Here is a 20,661-nt window from a genome sequence, read left to right as displayed (position 1 = left end):
CCACACATCCATGTGTTTAATGAATAGTCCAACGTTTGCTTTATAAAGAATTTTGCCAGAAAGGGGGGAAAAAAGTTTTTTGTCTGGAGACCTGGCCTTCTTCACCTAATTCATAATGTCTTCTAATTTTAGTGGAATTATTTCAGAAGAGATGATATCTGACTGGAGCATAAAGCATTCTAGATGTGGAGTTGTGGGAATTCTGGGGAAGTTTCCAAGTTGTCTAATTTTGCTTCCCATGAGAGGAAAGGGGATTGTGAGGCTGGCTGCTGTCCCAGAGCTGACTGGCTGCCTTTTCAGTGTGCCCCCGCCACTGGCCAGTGCCTGCCAGTGCAGCTGATGAGACATTCAAACTTCTGTTTGTTTCTGCAGTATTTTCCTTAGTTGCAAAACTAGAGGCAACCGTTTGTCAGTGAAGACATAGCATGCTTTAAATTGTTATTACCGAAGTGAGAGTTTTCTAGCTGTAGCATTACTAGGTATGCGGGTGTTTTATTTTTCTTCCTCCAAGTTCAAACACCCAATACAAGTCCTTGCTATGTGGTCTCCAGAGCCCTGCTTCCTGGTGTACCCTGCCAGCTGTGCTGCTGGTTGTAAAGAACCTGAAAACGTTTTGCTTTGATTTACTGCCACATAAGAAGGAAATTAAAGAATGACATTACTTCCTACCACCTCCTGGCAGCTGAAATAGACAACTCAAGACTAAACTTTTGGCCAGGCACTGTGGCTCACACCTGTAATCCCAGCACTTTGGGAGGTTGAGGTGGGCAGAACACCTAAGGTTAGGAGTTTGAGACCAGCCTGGCCAACATGGTGAAACCCTGTCTCTACTAAAAATACAAAAATTAGCCAAATATGGTGGTGCACACCTGTAATCCCAGCTACTAGGGAGGCTGAGGCAGGAGAATCGCTTGAACCCAGGAGGCAGAGGTTGCAGTGACAGGAGATCATGCCACTGCACTCCAGCCTGGACAACAAGAGCAAAACTCCATCTCAAAAAAAACACAAAAAAACAAAAAAACACAAGACTGAATTTTTTAAAAGGTCTTCGTTCTGAAGGGTTCCTTTTTGTGAAGCTACTTCAGTGATCTGGGTCTCTTCTCTCCTTCCGAAACAGGCTCCCGCTGCCCCCGGTGTCAGTCTGCATGGGATTTCCCCCGCCTTTCCTGTGCGCTTCTCGCAAAGCCTTTGCTTTCCTTCTCAATCCCCTGTCCCAGGACTTTCCTCTTGGGATACTCTGTGTCCTTATTCTAAGAAAGGAATGATTTTACAAGAAGGGTTGTCCTGTTCAGTGTCACATTTTTACTGTGTGCTGTGGCATGGAAGTAGATCACTAGTTCCCTTGCTGCTGACTGATCACCTAAGGTCAGGAGTTTGAGACCAGCCTGGCCAACATGGTAAAACCCAGTCTCTACTAAAATACAAAAGTTAGCCAGGTGTGGTGGCGCACACCTGTAATCCCAGCTACTACGGAGGCTGAGGCACTGTAGAGTCCCAGATAGTGTGTCTATAGACCCATCAGGAGGCGCTGGCTACACTTCTCTGGAAGATCTCGGAATGAGGAGGTCACATTAAATGTATATTTGCTTTTTATCTGGAAATAGTGACCTTTTACCCAGAGGACACTTAACTGTGTCAAGAGAAGAAAGGTTCTATTGCCTTTTCTTTTTCCTACTACCATAATTTTGGATTTCAGCTCCTCAGGCTGTGACCCCAATTATGTAGATAAGGATTAGATTCTATTCTTATAAAAGCAGGGAAATTGAACAGTGTCCATCCAAGGCACATACAGACCAAGGGGATTATCCAGACAGTTAGGGCTTGAATTGTATTTCATTACTTTTGTGGAGTATACAGAGCTGAAGCAGGTGATGAATTAAAAAAAATTTTTTTGTTCACCTTTTAAATATCTCATAATGGTTTGTCGATACCTGGTTTACAAGCAAAGTGACCTCTTGAATGCATTGAGGTCCCCAAGTCCCACTGGAATGAGTGAAGACGTTTGTAACCTTCACTTTTACATTCCCCCCCTACTGAAGCTCTGCACTTTGTGTCACTTTGTTTAGAGTCTGTTTGTCATTTTTTCATTGCCCGTAATTGTCCAGACTGATAGGTCAATTAGTACCACAAAATATTTAAATTACTGAAGTAACTGACAGCTGCTGAGAGCAGCCCTGCAGGTGTGGGCCTTGTCAGTCACTGATTCTGATAACTGATAACCTCTTGTGTAAGAGAGGTGGGGGTGGGAAGAGGTACATTTGGACCTAGATTATTTCAAATTGATTAAGATTCTGCTGCACTTAAACCTGTTAGAGATTGTCCTCTGGGTTCCCCATCAGGCTACATCCAAGTGCGTGATGGTGGGGAGAGCGGAGTATCTGAGATCACAGGTTTTGAATCACCTTAGGAACCCACCAGCTCTTTTTGCGAGAGCTCAAATTCATGCCTTTGTGTTGAGTCGCCTTTTTACGTCTGAGCTAATAAAAACAACTTCATCTTAAGGTAAAAATAATAAACCCCTTACCAGTTTGAGGTAAAATTTCCTCCTCTCTTGAGCCTCTCAATTGGCCTGCTTCAGAGATGGAGACTATAGAGGATAATTATTACTAAATTTTCTCTTTGTAATTCTGAGTCCTTTTTTCCCTCCCTGGAGCCCAGTAGCCTTTGGGACATCCACTGCTGGAAGGAAACTAGAGCTTCCATGGCCTCTTCCTCATCACATGTAGGGATGTTGCTAAGACTCTAACTCAGACCCTTCTCACCCATTTCTGCAGAGGCTGCTAGCATAATTTCTTAGCTCTAGTTTCCAGATTCCTTCTATTGAGGTTTTTATTTGACCCTTATTTACGTCAAGTTACATGCTAAGGTGCAAGAATCTGCTCTAAGGACTTATTGAACAGTTCAAGATTTATGATACCTTTACCATGTTTAGGTGATAGTGACGGTCATTCTGAGGGTCAATATACCTTGTAAAGTTATCCAGTCAGTTACATACACATTAATGTCAAGTAGCCTTTGTGGGGCGGAGGGATAATGATAGTTTAGAGGGAGGGATATTAACTATTCTAATTGGTGCTGATAAACTTCACTTATCAATATTACTTATATTTGGCTGCATGCCTCTGACACTTCATCTGGCCTCATGTGTTATTCCATTTTTTCTTTCTGAACAGACTAGCCCATGCCCCCTGCCCACTACCATCCTTTATCCCTGGTATTCATCCTCACTGCCCACCTCATCTCACCTCCACCTCTTCCCTTCTCCATTCCCCTTTGGTTCACCCTTTGGCAGAAGGTACTGGTGGCTCAGCCTGCATGCCGCTCTCTCTCCTCTCGTGCTGGCATGTCATGGTGGCACTGTTGTGTTCTCTTCCTCTTCCTTTTTACTAACAGACGCAGACCAAACTGGAGCATGCCCGCATTAAGGAGCTTGAACAGAGCCTGCTCTTTGAAAAGACCAAAGCTGACAAACTCCAGAGGGAGTTAGAAGACACTAGGGTAATGGTTTTCACTATTTAATGAAGCAGACCCATGCATGTGAATGGTGGACACCTCAGGTGACATGCTTTATAGTTGGCCTGAGCCTTGACCCAGTGGTTCAACCTGAGTTTGGTCTTGGTACCATTCAGGTGTTCGTGAGCTGAGACTGATGAGTAGGAACGGGTGTTTTATATCTCGTCTTTTGTCAAAAGTAAAGACTCATTCCTTTGGTAACCCAACCAAATCAGGATCAGAAACTTTACAACTGAATAAATGAATGGATATAACTGTATTTGAAGTTATTTATATTAATACCATGAAATATATTTCTCCAGTTGGCCACAACAGTCAATTGTCCTCTTGTTCTCAAATATCTAGTTACTAGGCTTTCTAAATAATTTTTTGTTATTGTTGTTTTACTTTAGCTCTCTTCCTGCCTTCTTCCCTGGCCTCTTGGAGAAGGAAATGGAAACATGGGCTCTGTTTCATGAAAGTTAAAGACTTTCACCCCAGTTACCTTTTTATCTTGGAAGGCTGATCTCTGCATCTCCCTCCTTCCTGTCACTCGGGGGATTGAAACCTCAGTGGACGCTGGGTGCAGTGGCTCTTGCTTCTAATCCCAGCACTTTGGGAGGCTGAGGCAGGCAGATTACTTGAGGTCAGGAGTTTGAGACCAGCCTGGCCAATATGGTGAAACCCTGTCTTTACTGAAAATACAAAAATTAGCTGGGCCTGGTGGTGCATGCCTGTAATCTCAAGTACATGGGAGGCTGAGGCAGGAGGATTGCTTGAATCCAGGAAATGGAGGTTGCAGTGAGCTGAGATCGTGCCACTGCACCCCAGCCTGGGTGACAGAGTGAGACTCCGTCTGGAAAAAACAAAACAAAACAAAAAAACCCTCAGTGGTGAGGAGGGAAATGCATGTTGGGAACAGAATGGCTTCTTCCTGCCCTGAGCTCATTGTGCTTGGCCCTTGGAGCCAGGACATTAGTGAGGTTTTAGTTTATTTATATATTAAAGCACCTATATAGTGCATACTTCATGCCAGACACTATTCTAAGTGCTTTACAGGTATTCAGTCTCAACACAACCCTAGGAGGTAGGGAATATTAGTGTCCCCATTTTACAGACAAGAACACTGAGGCACAGAGAAGTTAAGTAACTTGCCTAAGATAGAACAGCAAATGGTAATAGTGGAGGCAGGATTTGCATCTAGGACATTTGACCCCAGAGCCTGTGCATTTAAGCACCACAGGATGGAGTCTGTCTATTATAGAAGTTGTTTTGTGCATAAAGATTAAGAAATGGCCAGGCGCAGTGGCTCATGCCTGTAATCCCAGCACTTTGGGAGGCCGAGGTGGGTGGATCACCTGAGGTCGGGAGTTTGAAACTAGCCTGACCAACATGGAGAAACCCCATCTCTACTAAAAATACAAAAATAAGCCGGGCGTGGTGACACATGCCTGTAATCCCAGCTACTAGGGAGGCTGAAGCAGGAGAATCGCTTGAACCTGGGAGGCAGGGGTTGCGGTGAGCCGAGATCACGCCATTGCACTCCAGCCTGGGCAACAAGAGCGAAACTCCGTCTCAAAAAAAAAAAAAAGTCACTTACATGTAAGATATGTATTCACATACCCTTTTAAATCGTGAATTTGTCTGTCAGTGACTGCCCAGATTCTTAACTTTAGAATTCCAAAAATTACTCTGTCTCTAATCAAATTTGCTATCCTGATTTTTAAAAAAATTTCTAGTGTTTGTAGAAATTTCTCTTGTTGAGAATTAATTGACTGATCTAAAAATCTAGACAATTTTTCTTTTCTAAATCATATGTTTTTATTTTTTAAGAAGAAGGAACTATCGGCCTCTGAACTAAAGATTTCTCCTGTGTATTTGGTAAGAAAACAAAAAAAAAGTGGGCCAGGCATGGTGTCTCATGCCTGTAATCCCAGCACTTTGGGAGGCCAAGGCAGGAGGATCACCTGAGTCCAAGAATTCAAGACCAGCCTGGGCAAGATGGTGACGCTCTGCTTCTACAAAAAATAAAAAAAAAATTAGCTGGGTGTGGTGGCTACATGGGAGGCTGAGGTGGGAGGATCTCTTGAGCCCAGGAGGTCGAGGCTGCAGTGAGCCATGTTCATGTCTCTGCACTCCAGCCTGGGCAACAGAGCAAGACCCTGTTTCAAAAAAAAAAAAAAAGTGGCAATTTGGTGCTGTTTCCTCATTAACTGAGAGCCACATAATTGATCTGAGAAATACAATGGACTAATGAGATTGAGTTCCTTTAGTGTGATGGCTTTTGAAGTAATATATTTTTTTAAAATGTGTAAACTCCTCTCCCATATCTTAGTTTTGTCAGCAAACAATTTTGATGTTTTTTTTTCCTGCTCTAGATAAGGCATTCAGTTACACCATGGTTTATCCAAGTATTTCAGTGTAAAGCTTGTATCTTTCCATAACGAAGTATGTCTTCTGTTGATCCTCACTCTTGGGTTCCCAAGTGTTAAAATAACCAGCTACCCATGTAAGTTTCATATCACCTATGTTACTTTTTAGGAAGTGCTTTAGAATTCTTTCTAGCCAATAAATCCAGTTTCCAAACAGTATCCTTGGTGCTGCAGAGATGTTAGCAAGAATAAGAAATAATTTCTGACTTAATTCATGGTCTCAAACTAGTGGGAGAAGCAGACATACATCGTTTTGAATGAGGGCAGATTTTGGGAAATGAAAAATAAATTGCTGTATTTATAGGGAAATGCCATGGAAAGTAAAATCACATTGTTATTTATTATTTTTACTTATTTTTTACTTGGCATTTTTCTCTACTTGACTGTTTTGTTGTAACTAAGAACCATTGCCCTATTGGGTTTAATGTATTTATGCTACAGACCTTGCAGCAATGGGGTTTATTAGTGTTTTGTGTTTTTTTTCTTTTATTTAGCAAATTCTGCCAGATCCTGATGGGTTTATTAATGTTTTGTATGTTATTTTGACGTAACAAACTCTTGGACTCTTCTTTCCCCAGAAAATCATGTGTAAATGAATTAACATCTTTAACCTGATGAGACTATAACCATGAAGCACAGCAATTATAGTCAGCTCTGAAATATTTAATTTTATTTACTTTGATTATGCAGTTTTGGAGACTCAGTGCTCTCTTTTCCTCTTCTCTTATGGGCATTTTAATCTTTATTGGTGTCACAGCCTGTAGGGTGGACAGAGGAAATGAAAGAAAACATATCTGTTATTTTCTGCCTCAAAGAAAGGCAGTGTGGGAGAGGAGTCTTAAATTCAGGGGAATATTTAACATTTTTTTGTAGAGATGGGGTTCTCACTGTGTTGCCCAGGCTGATCTTGAACTCCTGGCCACAAGTGATCCTCTTGCCTTGGCCTCCCAAAGTGCTAGGTATATAGGCATGTACCACCTCACCCAGACAATTAGAGGAGTTTTGATCCGTGAAATATGGGACTCACTGCTGTTTTAAAATTATTTTGTTCCCTTTCATTTCCCAGATTAGTCCAAGAATTTTTATGGTGGAAGCTATTTTCCACATATCCTATGTACTAAATGGACTGCATAGCAGGTAGCAGATGGAAATAATTTTCTAGCAATGAAAGGGCACAGGTTAAGAAGGTGTTTTTCTAGCCCTGGGGTATTTATTTAAAGGAAGAAGATTCTTGGGTACTATCCCAGAGCTCAAATAGAATCGAAGTACATGGGAATAGGTAGAAACTTGGAGGTTAGATGTACATTCCAGGTGATTCATGTGCATACTAATGTCTGAGAACCACTGGGTTAGGGGGTTAGGGGAAGAAGACGTTTACATCAAAATGCTGATAGAATTTTCAAATCTAAAAAGGGGATTTTGTGTAAGATTCTTGTGTATTATTGCAGGTAAGTAATCATTCTTACTTTGCGTTTTAATAAAATGATCAGTAGGCTGGGCGTGGTGGCTCACGCCTGTAATCCCAGCACTTTGGGAGGCCAAGGTGGGTGGGTCACTGGAGGTCAGGAGTTCAAGACCAGCCTGACCAACATAGTGAAACCCCATCTCTACTAAAAATACAAAATTAGCCAGGCGTGGTGGCACGTGCCTGTAATCCCAGCTACTTGGAAGGCTGAGGCAGGAGAATCGCTTGAACTTGGGAGGTGGAGGTTGCAGTGAGCTGGGATTGTGCCATTGCACTCTAGCCTGGGCAACAAAAGCAAAACTCCATCTCAAAAAAAAAAAAAAAAAGTTTAGTAAATTAATTCTTCATTCTTCAATTGAGGCTTTCATTCTGCAGGTGATGTGTTATTCATTGAAACATTTGATAGGTAATTTTAGACCTTTTATGCAAGTGCTATCCAATAGAAGTATAATGCAAGCCACACATGTACAATTTATAATTTTCTGGTATCCACATTACTTTTTTGTAAGTCACAAGTTAAATTAGTTTTAATAATATATTTTATGTAAACTGATATATCCAAAATATTATTTAATCAAAATAAAATTATTAAGATATTTTAAACATTTTAAAATATAATTCCTTTTTTTTTTTTTAGAGACAGAGTCGTGCTCTGTCTCCCAGGCAGGAGTACAATGGCACAATCACTGCTCACTGTAGCCTCAACTGCCTGGACTCAAGCAATCCTCCCGTCTTAGCCTCCCAAGTAGCTGTTACCACAGGCGACACCACCATGCCTGACTAATTTTTTATTTTTTGCAGAGATGAGGTCTTGCTATGTTGCCGAGACTGATCTTGAACTCCTGGCCTCAAGTGATCCTTCTGCCTCGGCCTCCCAAAGTGGTGGGATTACAGGCGTGAGCCACTGCACTTGGCCCACAAGACATTTTGTGTTCCTTTTCTTCTAAGTCTTCAAAATCTGATGTGTATTTTACACTTATACCACACCTCACTTCAGATGAGCCATGTCTCAAGTGCTCAGTAGCCACGTGTGGCCAACAGCTACTGTTCTGGATGGCACAGTTCTGTAAGATCACCTCCATGAAATGGATAAGCATTTATGCAGCCTGGATGAAGTGGGGTAGAACAAACTGGCAAAATAAGGAAATGTTTTCTTTCAGGAGGCAGTTATATCTGCGAACTTTGAAAGTTACTGTTTCTGTTAACTTGTCAGTTAATGGATATTATCTGATTTAAACTTCTTTAGAATTGGAGCTACTAAAGTTGGACTTAAACCATTATCACAGTTAGAAATATATATTAACCTATAAACATTCACAATAGTTTGCTGCTTGAGATAGGTTAGTTATTAAATATCTTCAGTGTTAAAGAAAATCATCAGGCCGGGCACAGTGGCTCACGCCTGTAATCCCAGCACTCTGGGAGGCTGGGGTGGGTGGATCACCTGAGGTCAGGAGTTCGAGACGAGCCTAACCAACATGGTGAAACCCCATCTCTACTAAAAATGCAAAAATTATCTGGGTGTGGTGGTGCACGCCTGTAATCCTAGCTACTCAGGAGGCTGAGGCAGGAGAATCGTCTGAACCCAGGAGGCGGAGGTTGCAGTGAGCTGAGATCGCACCATTGTACTCCAGCCTGGGCAAGAAGAGCGAAACTCCATCTCAAAAAAAGAAAAAGAAAATAGTCAGTGACTTGTTATTTAAATGATCTCTTTTTCTTTGGACTGCTGTTAATAGGTGGCTACAGTTTCAGAAAAGTCACGTATAATGGAACTGGAGAAAGACCTAGCTTTGAGAGTACAGGAAGTAGCTGAGCTCCGAAGAAGGCTAGAGTCCAATAAGCCTGCTGGGGATGTGGACATGTCACTTTCCCTTTTGCAAGAGATAAGCTCTTTGCAAGAAAAGTTAGAAGTCACCCGTACTGACCACCAGAAAGAAATAACTTCTCTGAAGGAGCATTTTGGAGCCCGGGAAGAAACTCATCAGAAGGAGATAAAGGCTCTGTATACCGCCACGGAAAAGCTTTCCAAAGAGAACGAGTCATTGAAAAGCAAGCTGGAGCATGCCAACAAAGAGAACTCAGATGTGATAGCTCTATGGAAGTCCAAACTGGAGACTGCCATCGCGTCCCACCAGCAGGCGATGGAAGAACTGAAGGTATCTTTCAGCAAAGGGCTTGGGACAGAGACGGCAGAATTTGCTGAGCTAAAAACACAAATAGAGAAAATGAGACTAGATTACCAACACGAAATAGAAAATTTGCAGAATCAACAAGACTCTGAACGGTCTGCTCATGCTAAAGAGATGGAAGCCTTGAGGGCTAAACTGATGAAAGTTATTAAAGAAAAGGAAAACAGTCTGGAAGCCATCAAGTCGAAACTGGACAAAGCAGAAGACCAGCATCTCGTAGAAATGGAAGACACGTTAAACAAATTACAGGAAGCTGAAATAAAGGTAAAGGAGCTAGAGGTACTGCAAGCCAAATGCAATGAACAAAGCAAGGTTATTGATAATTTTACATCACAGCTCAAGGCTACTGAAGAAAAGCTCTTGGATCTTGATGTACTTCAGAAAGCCAGTTCCGAAGGTAAATCGGAAATGGAGAAACTTAGACAGCAGCTTGAGGCAGCTGAGAAACAGATTAAACATTTAGAGATTGAAAAGAAAGCTGAAAGTAGCAAGGTTTGTATTGACATCCTCCATCCTTTTCTTTTCCATTTGTTATTCTTGTTTTGCATTATGTTACTTTTGAGTTGAGATCATTCATCTTCCAAATTGCTGATTTAATTAAGTTGCTTGATGTCCCCAGTTGAGTATAGTGTATTATGTTCTGAGTATCTCAAGTATGGTTTCATCTGAGGAGATTAGAGAAAATAATGGCTCAACCGTGTGAATTTATTTTGGCTGCCTATCATCTGGGTACCTGATCTATTTATCTCTGGGCTATGCTGTGACTTCTAATTTAGGCTTAGCTCCAGTCTATAATCTGTTTAAAATAAAGAATGCCCTAACACTGTAGTGTTAAGATAAATGAATGAATGAACAGAAACTTAAAAGATCGGCCAGGCGAGGTGGCTCACGCCTGTAATCCCAGCACTTTGGGAGGCTGAGGCAGGTGATCACCTGAGGTCAGGAGTTCGAGATCAGCCTGGCCAACATGGCGAAACCCCATCTCTAATAAAAATACAAAATTAGCCTGGCATGGTGGCGGACACCTGTAATCCCAGTTACCCAGGAGGCTGAGGCAGGAGAATCGCTTGAACAACCCGGGAGGCGGAGGTTGCAGTGACCCAAGATTATGCCACTGCACTCCAGCTTGGGAGACAGAGCAAGACTCTGTCTAAAAAAAAAAAAAAAAAAAAAAGCTTAAAAGATCATCTCCTTTTCTAACCACATATAGTCAGGTGCCACATAATGATGTTTCAATCAACAATGGACCACATAAACAAAGGTGGTTCCATAAGATTATAATATGGTATCTTTACCTTTTGTATGTTTAAATATGCTTCGATACACAAATACTTAGCATTGTGTTACAATTGCCTACAGTGTTCAGTACAGTAACATGTTATACAGGTTTATAGTCTAGGAACAATAGGCTGTGCCATGTAGCCCAGGTGTGTGGTAAACTATACCTTCTAGGTGTGTGTAAGTGCACCCTGTGATGTCCCCACAACAATGAAATGCCTAATAATGCATTTCTCAGAAGATATCCTGGTTCTTAAGCAATGCATGACTGTAATTGCCTTATCTATAGGGTTATGAATAAAAACAGACTGAATTCAGTGCTTCTTGACTATTATAAATTAACATGTTGGCCGGGCAAGGTGGCTCATGCCTGTAATCCCAGTGCTTTGGGAGGCCGAGGCAGGCGGATCACTTCAGGTCAGGAGTTTTGAGTCCAGCCTGGCCCCCGTCTACTAAAAATACAAAAATTAGCCAGGTGTGGTGTGCGTCTGTAGTTCCAGCTACTCGGGAGGCTGAGGCACAAGAATCACTTGAACCTGGGAGGTGGAGTTTGCGGTGAGCTGAGATTGTGCCACTGTACCCCATCCTGGGCGACTGAGCGAGACTCTATCTCCAAAAAACAAAAAACAAAAACAAAACCCAAAAAAACCCATGCTGTGATAAATAACATTCACAGCAAAATTAAGGGTAAGAGCTTGAAGCCCTTTGCAGAAATCTCATTGGAGTTTTTTTCTGTGGCATAATGAGAAACATGATCTGTCCCCTCCTTTTCTGGGGGAAATACTGAACAAGTATGCATGTGGTCAAGTCTTAGGAAATTACATGAAACATTTGCCAGCTGCATTCCTTACTAACTAGCCTTGTTAAATGTCATCTTTATCGTTAAAGGTGGTTCAAGGAATTGTTTCCCAGTCCTGCCACTAGTTGAGGCCCTGGTATTGATGCTCAATGTTCTGAACTTTTTTGTGGGAGAAGCTGCTCTATTGGCAAAGAAGGAAGGGTTGTGATGGTTAAATGGGGTGAGGTGAGGACTGACAAACAGCAAAAAATTGCTAACTAACCATAGTTGAAGATGACAAACTGGTTACAGGAAATTTTTCTCAAATCTCCTCATGTGGTTCCGAAATACTAATCAAAACACAAAAATTAATTAGAAGATAATATTTAGCTAATGTTAGTTTACTTTTTAACATCAAGATTTCATGAAAGCTAAGTTCTAATGACTATTGTCCAGTGGATTTTTTTGTTTTGTTTTGTTTTGTTTTTTTGAGACAGTCTCACTCTGTTGCGCAGGCTGGAGTGCAATGGCGCAATCTCGGGTCACTGCAACCTCCGCCTCCCAGGTTCAAGTGATTCTCCTGCCTCAGCCTCCCGAGTAGCCAGGATTACAGGCGCCCCCCACCATGCCTGGCTCATTTTTGTATTTTTAATAGAGACGGGGTTTCATCATGTTGGCCAGGGTGGTCTTGAACTCCTGACCTCAAGTGATCCACTAACCTTGGCCTCCCAAAGTGCTGGGATTACAGGCTTGAGACACCGCACCTTGCCTATCCAGTGGATTTTTAAATTTTATTTTTATTTAAATGTCAAAATACTTTAAGCATATACACAAATAGAGAAAATAATGTAGACCACATATATTCCCATCTTAAGGTTTTTGTTTTTATTTACTTATTTTTTAAGACAGAGTCTCACTCTGTCACCCTCACCGCAACCTCTGCCTCCCAGGCTCAAGGGATTCTCCTGCTTCAGCTTCCCCAGTAGCTGGGATCACAGGCGTGTGCCACCACACCTGGCTAATTTTTGTATTTTTAGTAGAGACAGGATTTCACCATGTTAGCCGGGCTGGTCTTGAACTCCTGACCTCAGCTGAGATCTGCCGGCCTCGGCCTCCCAATGTGCTGGGATAACAGGTGTGAGCCACTGTGCCTGGCCTTAAGGTTTTTGTTTTTTTTTTTTTTGAGACAGAGTCTCGCTCTGTGGCCCAGGCTGGAGTGCAGTGGCATGATCTCTGCTCACTGCAGCCTCCACCTCCTGGGTTCAAGTAATTCTCCTGCCTCAGCCTCCTGAGTAGCTGGGACTACAGGTGCGTGCCACCACACCCGGCTAATTTTTTATATTTTTAGTAGAGACGGGGTTTCACCATGTTGGCCAGGATGGCCTCAATCTCCTGACCTTGTGATCCGCCCACCTCTGCCTCCCAAAGTGCTGGGATTACAGGCGTGAGCCACCGCGCCCAGCCAAGGTTTTTAAAGTGTAGGAAATGAAATTGCTCACGTAACTCATTTAGAAAGTAAGCATCCACACCTTCTGCTTTAGATCATGCTGATACTCCAAATTACAATGAAGTATAGAAAAATAGTCTTTTTTGACTATTTAAAAATAGTCGCTGGGCACAGTGGCTCATGCCTCTAATCCCAGCACTTTGAGAGTCCAAAACAAGAGGATTGCTTGGGTCCAGGAGTTTGAGACCAGCCTGGGCGGATAGTGAGACCCCACCTCTGTTTTTCTTTTCTTTTTTTTTTTTTTGAGGCAGGGTCCCACTCTGTCACCCAGACTGGAGTAGAGTGGCCTGGTCTCGGCTCACCCAACCTCCGCCTCCCAGGTTCAAGCGATTCTCCTGCCTCAGCCTCCCGAGTAGCTGGGATTACAGGAGCATGCTACCACGCCCAGTTAATTTTTGTATTTTTAGTGGAGACGGGGTTTCACCATATTGGCCAGGCTGGTGTTGAACTCCTGACCTCAAATGATCCACTTGCCTCAGCCTCCCAAAGTGTTGGGATTACAGGCATTAGCCACCGAGCCCGGCCAGAGACCCCAGCTGTAAAAAATTTTTTTAAACATTAGCTGTAGTGGTACGTCCTGGAATCTCAGCTGCTTAGGAGGCTGGTGCTGGAAGATCACTTGAACCTAGGAGTTCTAAGGCTGCAGTGAGTCATGATCACACCACTGCACTCTAGCCTGGGTGACAGAGGAGACCCTGTCTCAGAAAGGAAAAAAGAAAAAAACACAAAAATAGCCGTTAGGAAATTATATCGTAGAACTGATTGTTTGAAAAGTCATTGACTTCTTATAAAAACCAACACCAAATTTGTATTCCTCTCAGTTTTGTTTTATGTTTCTCATAAGTTTTTTACGTTTTTTTTTTCTTCTCATTCTCTTTTGTTTTCCTTTTGTTCATTTGCTTCTATACCATGTAACTCTGTGTGTTAGGTTAGTAGCATTACCAGAGAGCTGCAGGGGAGAGAGCTAAAGCTTACTAACCTTCAGGAAAATTTGAGTGAAGTCAGTCAAGTAAAAGAGACTTTGGAAAAAGAACTTCAGATTTTGGTAAGTACCTGTTGGGAATCTGAATCTCAGGGTTTCTGGCCATTTCCTGTTTTAAAAAATCCTCCAGTAAGAAATATTGTAGCTGTCTCCTTTCTCTTTCTAAGTGTTGATTCAACTTGAGTGTATTAGTTATTGGCTGATAAATATTGTCCTTTGAGGGGAATCAGATCAAACCCAAACAACAAAGGTAGGTATTACTTTTTTTTCTTTTTTTTAATCTATCCCTTCGCCTCTGATAATGCACTGCTTTGAAATGTTATTGACTACTTAGTTTTACTAAACACAGAGCCCTTCCAAGTTATACATCGAACACAGTTAGGTTTCATATTGAATGAGGCCCCTAAACTCAGAGCAGTAGCTGTCCTGGGCCGTCGGCGCCCTCTGTTGGCGAGGCAGGATGCTTGCTGTCTAATTAAATAAATTAAAAGAAATCTAACTCAGTTTATTCTACCTCAGAAAATTACCTTCCCTTTTATATGTTTTCTCTTTCCTTAATCTCAAGTTGTATGACATATGTATATTTTTTACCTTTTCTCAACTTTGTTCCTTCCTACTTGCCTCCTGCACTGAAAACCCGAGTTTAAACAAGGCTGATACTCATGAGTAGTCCCAGTGGTACCCACCCACATGCCATGGAAAGAAAAGCCAGAGGCTTATAGAGAAACTAGACAAGAGGCATATGTGCCACGTAGGGTCAGCTGTCCCAGGTCCTCCACATCCCTTCCTCTTCCCTGTTCATTACACTTCTGTGCTATTAACAGTGTGAATTAATGTGTGTGATTTTTTTTTTTTTTTTTGAGACAGAGTCTTGTTCTGTTGCCCAGGCTGGAGTACAGTGGCGCGATCTCGGCTCACTGCAGCCTCTGCCTCCCAGGTTCCAGAGATTCTCCTGCCTCAGCCTCTTGAGTAGCTGGGATTACAGGAACCTGTTACCACGACTGGCTAATTTTTGTATTTTTAGTAGAGATGGGGTTTCTCCATGTTGGCCAGGCTGGTCTTGAACTGCTGACCTCAAGTGATCTGCCTGCCTTGGCCTTCCAAAGTGCTGGGATTATAGGCGTGAGCTACTGCGCCCAGCCTGGTGTCCTTTAAGAAAATGTTTTGAATTCATTACTTCTCTGCCCTCCTCCCAAAGCTTTTAGGAAGCCTTGCTTTTTTTTTTTTTTTTTTCCTAAGTTAGAGTATCCTTCTGTATATCTTAGGACAAGACATGCCACCTTGAGTCTGGCTGTGGGATGGCACAGGGGGCAGCCTGTGGGCTTGGATGCACTGTGGCCCCTGCATCATCTTTTCATAATCCTATCTAGTTAGAAATACTCATGTAACAACCTTCTTGATGAGCTAGCTGGAAGTTCATCTCAGGACAACTAGGAGAGTGATTTTTAATTTGGCCTATTGTCATGTTTAGAAAAGAAGACCTTGAACAGTAAGTGACTGATGGGCCTTTTCAGTTTCAAAAGTAGCGACACAGACCTAGATTCAAGATATTAGACTCAGATTACTCTCAGAAATAACAAACTTCAGAGCTCTGTTCACCATCTCAACGCAGATTTCTGAAGAGAAGGTCTGCTGTTTGAGGGGTGGCAACATGAAGCATACACGTGCACCCTATGTATACATGCACATGCATGTACTTACCTAAGTATGAACATGCCTACAAGGGCACGCAGGTGAACCTGCCTTCCCACGTGTGCATACACACACATGCAAACTGCACTCTTGTGTGTGTATATATGCACATGTGTATGACCCACACGTGGTAGTAATTGATGTCATATGTTTCAAGTGTATTAGTTTTAATAAAACAAGACCAGCAACAAAAAGTAGATAGTATTGTAGTTATAATTGATAGAAACTTCTTGTCTTTACAATTTGAAATCTTTCTGTTCAGAATCTCTGATTCTTTTTCTTTAGAAAGAAAAGTTTGCTGAAGCTTCGGAGGAGGCAGTCTCTGTTCAGAGAAGTATGCAAGGTATGTCTTACCAGAGCGTGTGCAGATTGCTTTTAAAAATATCATTCTTTCATACCGGAGCTGGCCTGTGGAGTGCACAGAGTTACGCCGCCCATAGCCTAATTTCACTCTCCTGGAAGTTCCTGCCATGCTCAGAAAGACTGGCTTCCATTGGTTTCCTGAAGCCTCAAACTCCCAATTTTTTCTTCTTTTAGCTTAAGGCTTGTTCCATATTAAAATGTAAGTATTCCTGGGAGGAGTGTTATTTATGCTTTCATCATTGATAGCTTTATTGAGTTTTAATTGGAAGGAGGAAAGAGAGATGAGTGGAAAGGGCCTGATGCCTGCCTAAAGTACAGATTCAGGGAGGCCAGAGACAGTGGCAGACCTGCTTCTTTCAGGCTGGACACAGCCATGTGATCTGTAAGGGGACTTTTTAGTATTCCTGTGTTCTGAGATCTCTTGAGCATAATATTTGATTGGGTTGTAAGACAGCCAAGCTCCAGATAGAAGTTTGAAACATATTAAACTTCTAACTTTATCCTAAATAGAAACTGTAAATAAGTTACACCAAAAGGAGGAACAGTTTAACCTGCTGTCTTCTGACTTGGAGAAGCTGAGAGAAAACTTAGCAGGTAAGAAGACATCTCTTGTGACTAAACATTAAATACAGTAGGCTTTCCCGTATTCGAGACAGTTGTAGTATGTTACATAACAAATGTACTATTCAGGCGTAGCCTCTTCACTCATCATGGTGATATAACAATGTGATGAAATACTTGTTTGAGATCTGTAACCTCTGGCAAGTCCTCTTTGCTCTGTTTTCACAAGAGCCAGAATCTACCACATCTCACCACTCCCACTGCTATCCTTGCTCCAAGCCAACGGCCATCTTTCATCTGAGCTACCCTGACAGCTGACCCTTGGGGCTCACTGCTGCTGCCTGTGCCCGCTTCGGTCTGTTCTCAACACAGCAGCCAGAGCAATCCTTTTAATACGAAGTCAGATCATGTCGTTTCTCTCCTCAAGGTCATCCAGCGACTCCCATCCCACTCAGGGAAAGCCGTGATCCTTACACGATCAGGCCCTATTACCTCTCGGATTTCATCTGGGACCCCCTTCCCCTGTTCATTCCACTCCAACCACTTCAGCCTCCTTGTGGTGCTCAGACGGGGCGGGTGTTCCTTTCTCAGAGCCTGTGCACTTGCTTTTCCCCGTTCCCTCACTTCCTTCAGGTTTTCCCTGAAATGTCAGCACCTCAGGGAAGCCCCATCTGAGATTCTAACCTCCTTCCCAGCTCCTTTGCCTGCATTTATTTTCCTTCCTCTTAGCACTTACCGCTATTAATTATATGATTTATTTTCGTTATCTTGCTTATTGTGTGCCTTCTTCACTAGAATGTGATTTTTATGCGGACAAGAATTGCTGTGTGAAAATATTACCAGAGCAAGGATACACTCAGTCAGTTTTTGTTGATTATAACACAGCCGTGCTATTCTTTTTTTCTCTATATATTTAGATATGGAGGCAAAATTTAGAGAGAAAGATGAGAGAGAAGAGCAGCTGATAAAGGCAAAGGAAAAACTGGAAAATGACATTGCAGAAATAATGAAGATGTCAGGAGATAACTCTTCTCAGCTGACGAAAATGAACGATGAATTACGTCTGAAAGAAAGGTATATGTGACTGTTGAAAAGAGTGCCCACATTAGATTAGGCTCTGCGGCAAGCTCTAAGTGGGAGGGGAGACAAAATGTTTAGGATTGTTACGTTTTAAAGTTTCCCGTCTCTGTTCCTTTCTGTTATTACTTCATTGTGTCCTTGAATCAACTATTTAACCTTCTAAAATGGGTTTTACCTATCTTACTTGTCAAGAACAACAGAATTAAGGAATACAATATTATTTATAGACCTTTTGGTGACTTGTAAAGAAAAGATAATAAGGCCGGGTGCGGTGGCTTATGCCTGTAATCCCAGCACTTTGAGAGGCCGAGGTGGGCGGATCACTTGAGGTCAGGAGTTCAAGGCCAACCTGGCCAACATGGCAAAACCTTGTCTCTACGAAAAATACAAAATTAGCCAGATGTGGTGGTGCAAGCCTGTAATCTCAGCTACTGGGGAGGCTGAGATGAGAGAATCACTTGAAACCCAGGAGGTGGAGGTTGCAGTGAGCTGAGATTGTGCCACTGCACTCTAGCCTGGGCAACAGAGAGAGACTCCATCTAAAAAGAAAGAAGAAAAAAGAAAAGGTAGTAGTTTACCAATGACAATAATATATTTTACAGGCAGTTAAAAAAATATATATGTGTGTTTATACACATATGTATATATACGCTTTTTTTTTTTTTTTTTTTTTTTTTGAGACGGTGTTTTGCTCTTCTTGTCCAGTCTGGAGTGCGATGGTGCGATCTCAGCTCGGTGCGATCTCAGCTCACCGCAGCCTCCACCTCCTGGGTTCAAGCGATTCTCCTGCCTCAACCTCCCGAGTAGCTGAGATTACAGGCTTGCACCAGCATGCCTGGCTAATTTTGTATTTTTTGTAGAGACAGGGTTTCTCCATCTTGGTCAGGCTGGTCTCGAACTCCTGACCTCAGGGCCTTGGCCTCCCAAATCCCAAAGTGCTGGGATTACAGGCATGAGCCACCGTGCCCAGCCTTTAAAAATATTTTTAACTTCTTTTTTTTGAGATAGAGTCTCATTCTGTGGTCCAGGCTGGAATGCAGTGGCGTGATCTCGGCTCACTGCAGCCTTCACCTCCCAGGTTCAAGCGATTCTCCTGCCTAAGCCTCCCTAGTAGCTGGGACTACAGGCACGTGCCACCACACCCGGCTGATTTTTGTATTTATAGTAAAGATGAGGTTTCACCATGTTGGCCAGGGTGGTCTCAAACTCCTGACCTCAGGCGATCTGGCCGCCTTGGCCTCCCAAAGTGCTGGAATTACAGGCATGAGTCACCGTACCTGGCCTGAACTTATTTTAATAGGAAACACATATTATCTATTACTATGGGCCATGCACTGTGCTAACAGCTTTCTAATTCTTATTATCCTACGAGGTGAGTTTAGCATTATTCCCATTTAAAAGAAAAAGAGGCCAGGCACTTTGGGAGGCTGAGATGGGCAGATCGCCTGAGGTCAGCAGTTCGAGACCAGCTGGGCCAACATGATGAAACCCTATCACTACTAAAAATACAAAAATTAGCCAGGCGTGGTGGTATGCACCCATAATCTCAGCTACTTGGGAGGCTGAGGCAGGAGAATCGCTTGAACCCAGGAGGCGGAGGTTGCAATGAGCCAGGATCATGCTGCTGCACTCCAGCCTTGGTGACAGAGCTAGACTCCGTCTCAAAAAAATGAATAAGGCCAGGCACTGCAGCTCATGTCTGTAATCTCCCTGCACTTTGGGAGGCTGAGGTAGGTGGATCACCTGAGGTTGGGAGTTCGAGAACAGCCTGACCAACATGGAAAACCCTATCTCTACTAAAGATACAAAATTAGCTGGGTATGGTGGCACATTCCTGTAATCCCAGCTACTCAGGAGGCTGAGGCAGGAGAATCAGTTGAACCCAGGAGGTGGAGGTTGCAGTGAGCTCAGATAGTGCCATTGCACTCCAGCCTGGGCAACAAGAGCGAAACACCGTCTCAATAAATAAATAAATAAATAAATAAATAAATGGGAAGGAGGGAAACTGAGGCTTACTGGGGTGAAGCCTGAGGTTTCAGATCTGGGCAGTCTGGTCCCAGAGCCTCTCCTGCTCTTAATAACTACATTGTAGGCCGGGCGTGGTGGCTCACGCCTGTAATCCCGGCACTTTAGGAGGCTGAGGTGGGCGGATCATGAGGTCAGGAGTTCAAGAACAGCCTGGCCAATGTAGTGAAACCCTGTCTCTACTAAAAAAATACAAAAAATGAGCTGAGCATGGTGGCAGGTGCCTGTAATCCCAGCTACTCTGGAGGACGAGGCAGGAGAATCATTTGAACCTGGGAGGCAGAGGGTGCCGTGAGCCAAGATCGTGCCATTGGACTCCAGCCCAGGCAACAGTGCAAGACTCCATCTCAAAAAAAAAAACCGCATTGTACTTCCTCAGTGCTGAAGTTTCCTCTATCTTAATATCTGTTTTTGTCTTTATTCTGGAATTCTTGTTGCTTTGATCTTTTTCTTTTAATAGCTGTCATATAAAAATCAAAGAACGTATAAGGCAAACATTTATAAGTTAAGTCTGTAGGCATTAGACTTCTACTTCTTAAAGTACCTTAATACCTGCAAAGTTCTATTTATTAAGACATCCAGCCTTTCACCCCCACACAATTTCATCAGTGCTGAGGGGTGGTCAGGCCTTGGTTGGGCAACTTTGGTCAAACTTGCCTTGAGGTGCTCCTGCTACACAGATAGTGGTGGCTCAGTGCCTTAGTGCCTTCAAGAATCTCTATTTTTGTAGGTGTTTTGTGGCTATAAAATTCAGAAGTGCCCCCAAGTTTCCCTCTTGCATCTGTGATTCATCTAATAGTCTGTTTTCTTGGTCAAC

At 42.8% G+C, this 20,661-nt stretch overlaps 1 protein-coding gene across 28 annotated transcripts in view; it reads left to right on the top strand.

Annotated features, from left to right (window-relative positions):
• The window catches only part of CLIP1 (CAP-Gly domain containing linker protein 1), a 148,562-nt gene that overhangs the window by 69,327 nt on the left and 58,574 nt on the right, over positions 1-20,661 (top strand). For 12 of the 28 annotated variants that reach the window (XM_054528353.2, XM_024256732.3, XM_024256730.3 and 9 more), the window contains 6 exons: positions 3,394-3,498; positions 9,126-10,070; positions 14,070-14,186; positions 16,101-16,158; positions 16,689-16,772; positions 17,657-17,813. In XM_054528353.2, coding sequence (XP_054384328.1) covers positions 3,394-3,498; positions 9,126-10,070; positions 14,070-14,186; positions 16,101-16,158; positions 16,689-16,772; positions 17,657-17,813 — 1,466 coding nt within the window. The remainder of the gene's footprint in view (positions 1-3,393; positions 3,499-9,125; positions 10,071-14,069; positions 14,187-16,100; positions 16,159-16,688; positions 16,773-17,656; positions 17,814-20,661) is intronic. The other 16 variants (XM_063711954.1, XM_024256733.3, XM_054528358.2 and 13 more) reach the window with 6 other exon arrangements.

Source organism: Pongo abelii, chromosome 10 (assembly GCF_028885655.2).
Source record: "Pongo abelii isolate AG06213 chromosome 10, NHGRI_mPonAbe1-v2.0_pri, whole genome shotgun sequence".
Taxonomy (NCBI): Eukaryota; Metazoa; Chordata; class Mammalia; order Primates; family Hominidae; genus Pongo; species Pongo abelii.
This window is presented reverse-complemented; position numbering and strand designations above follow the sequence as displayed.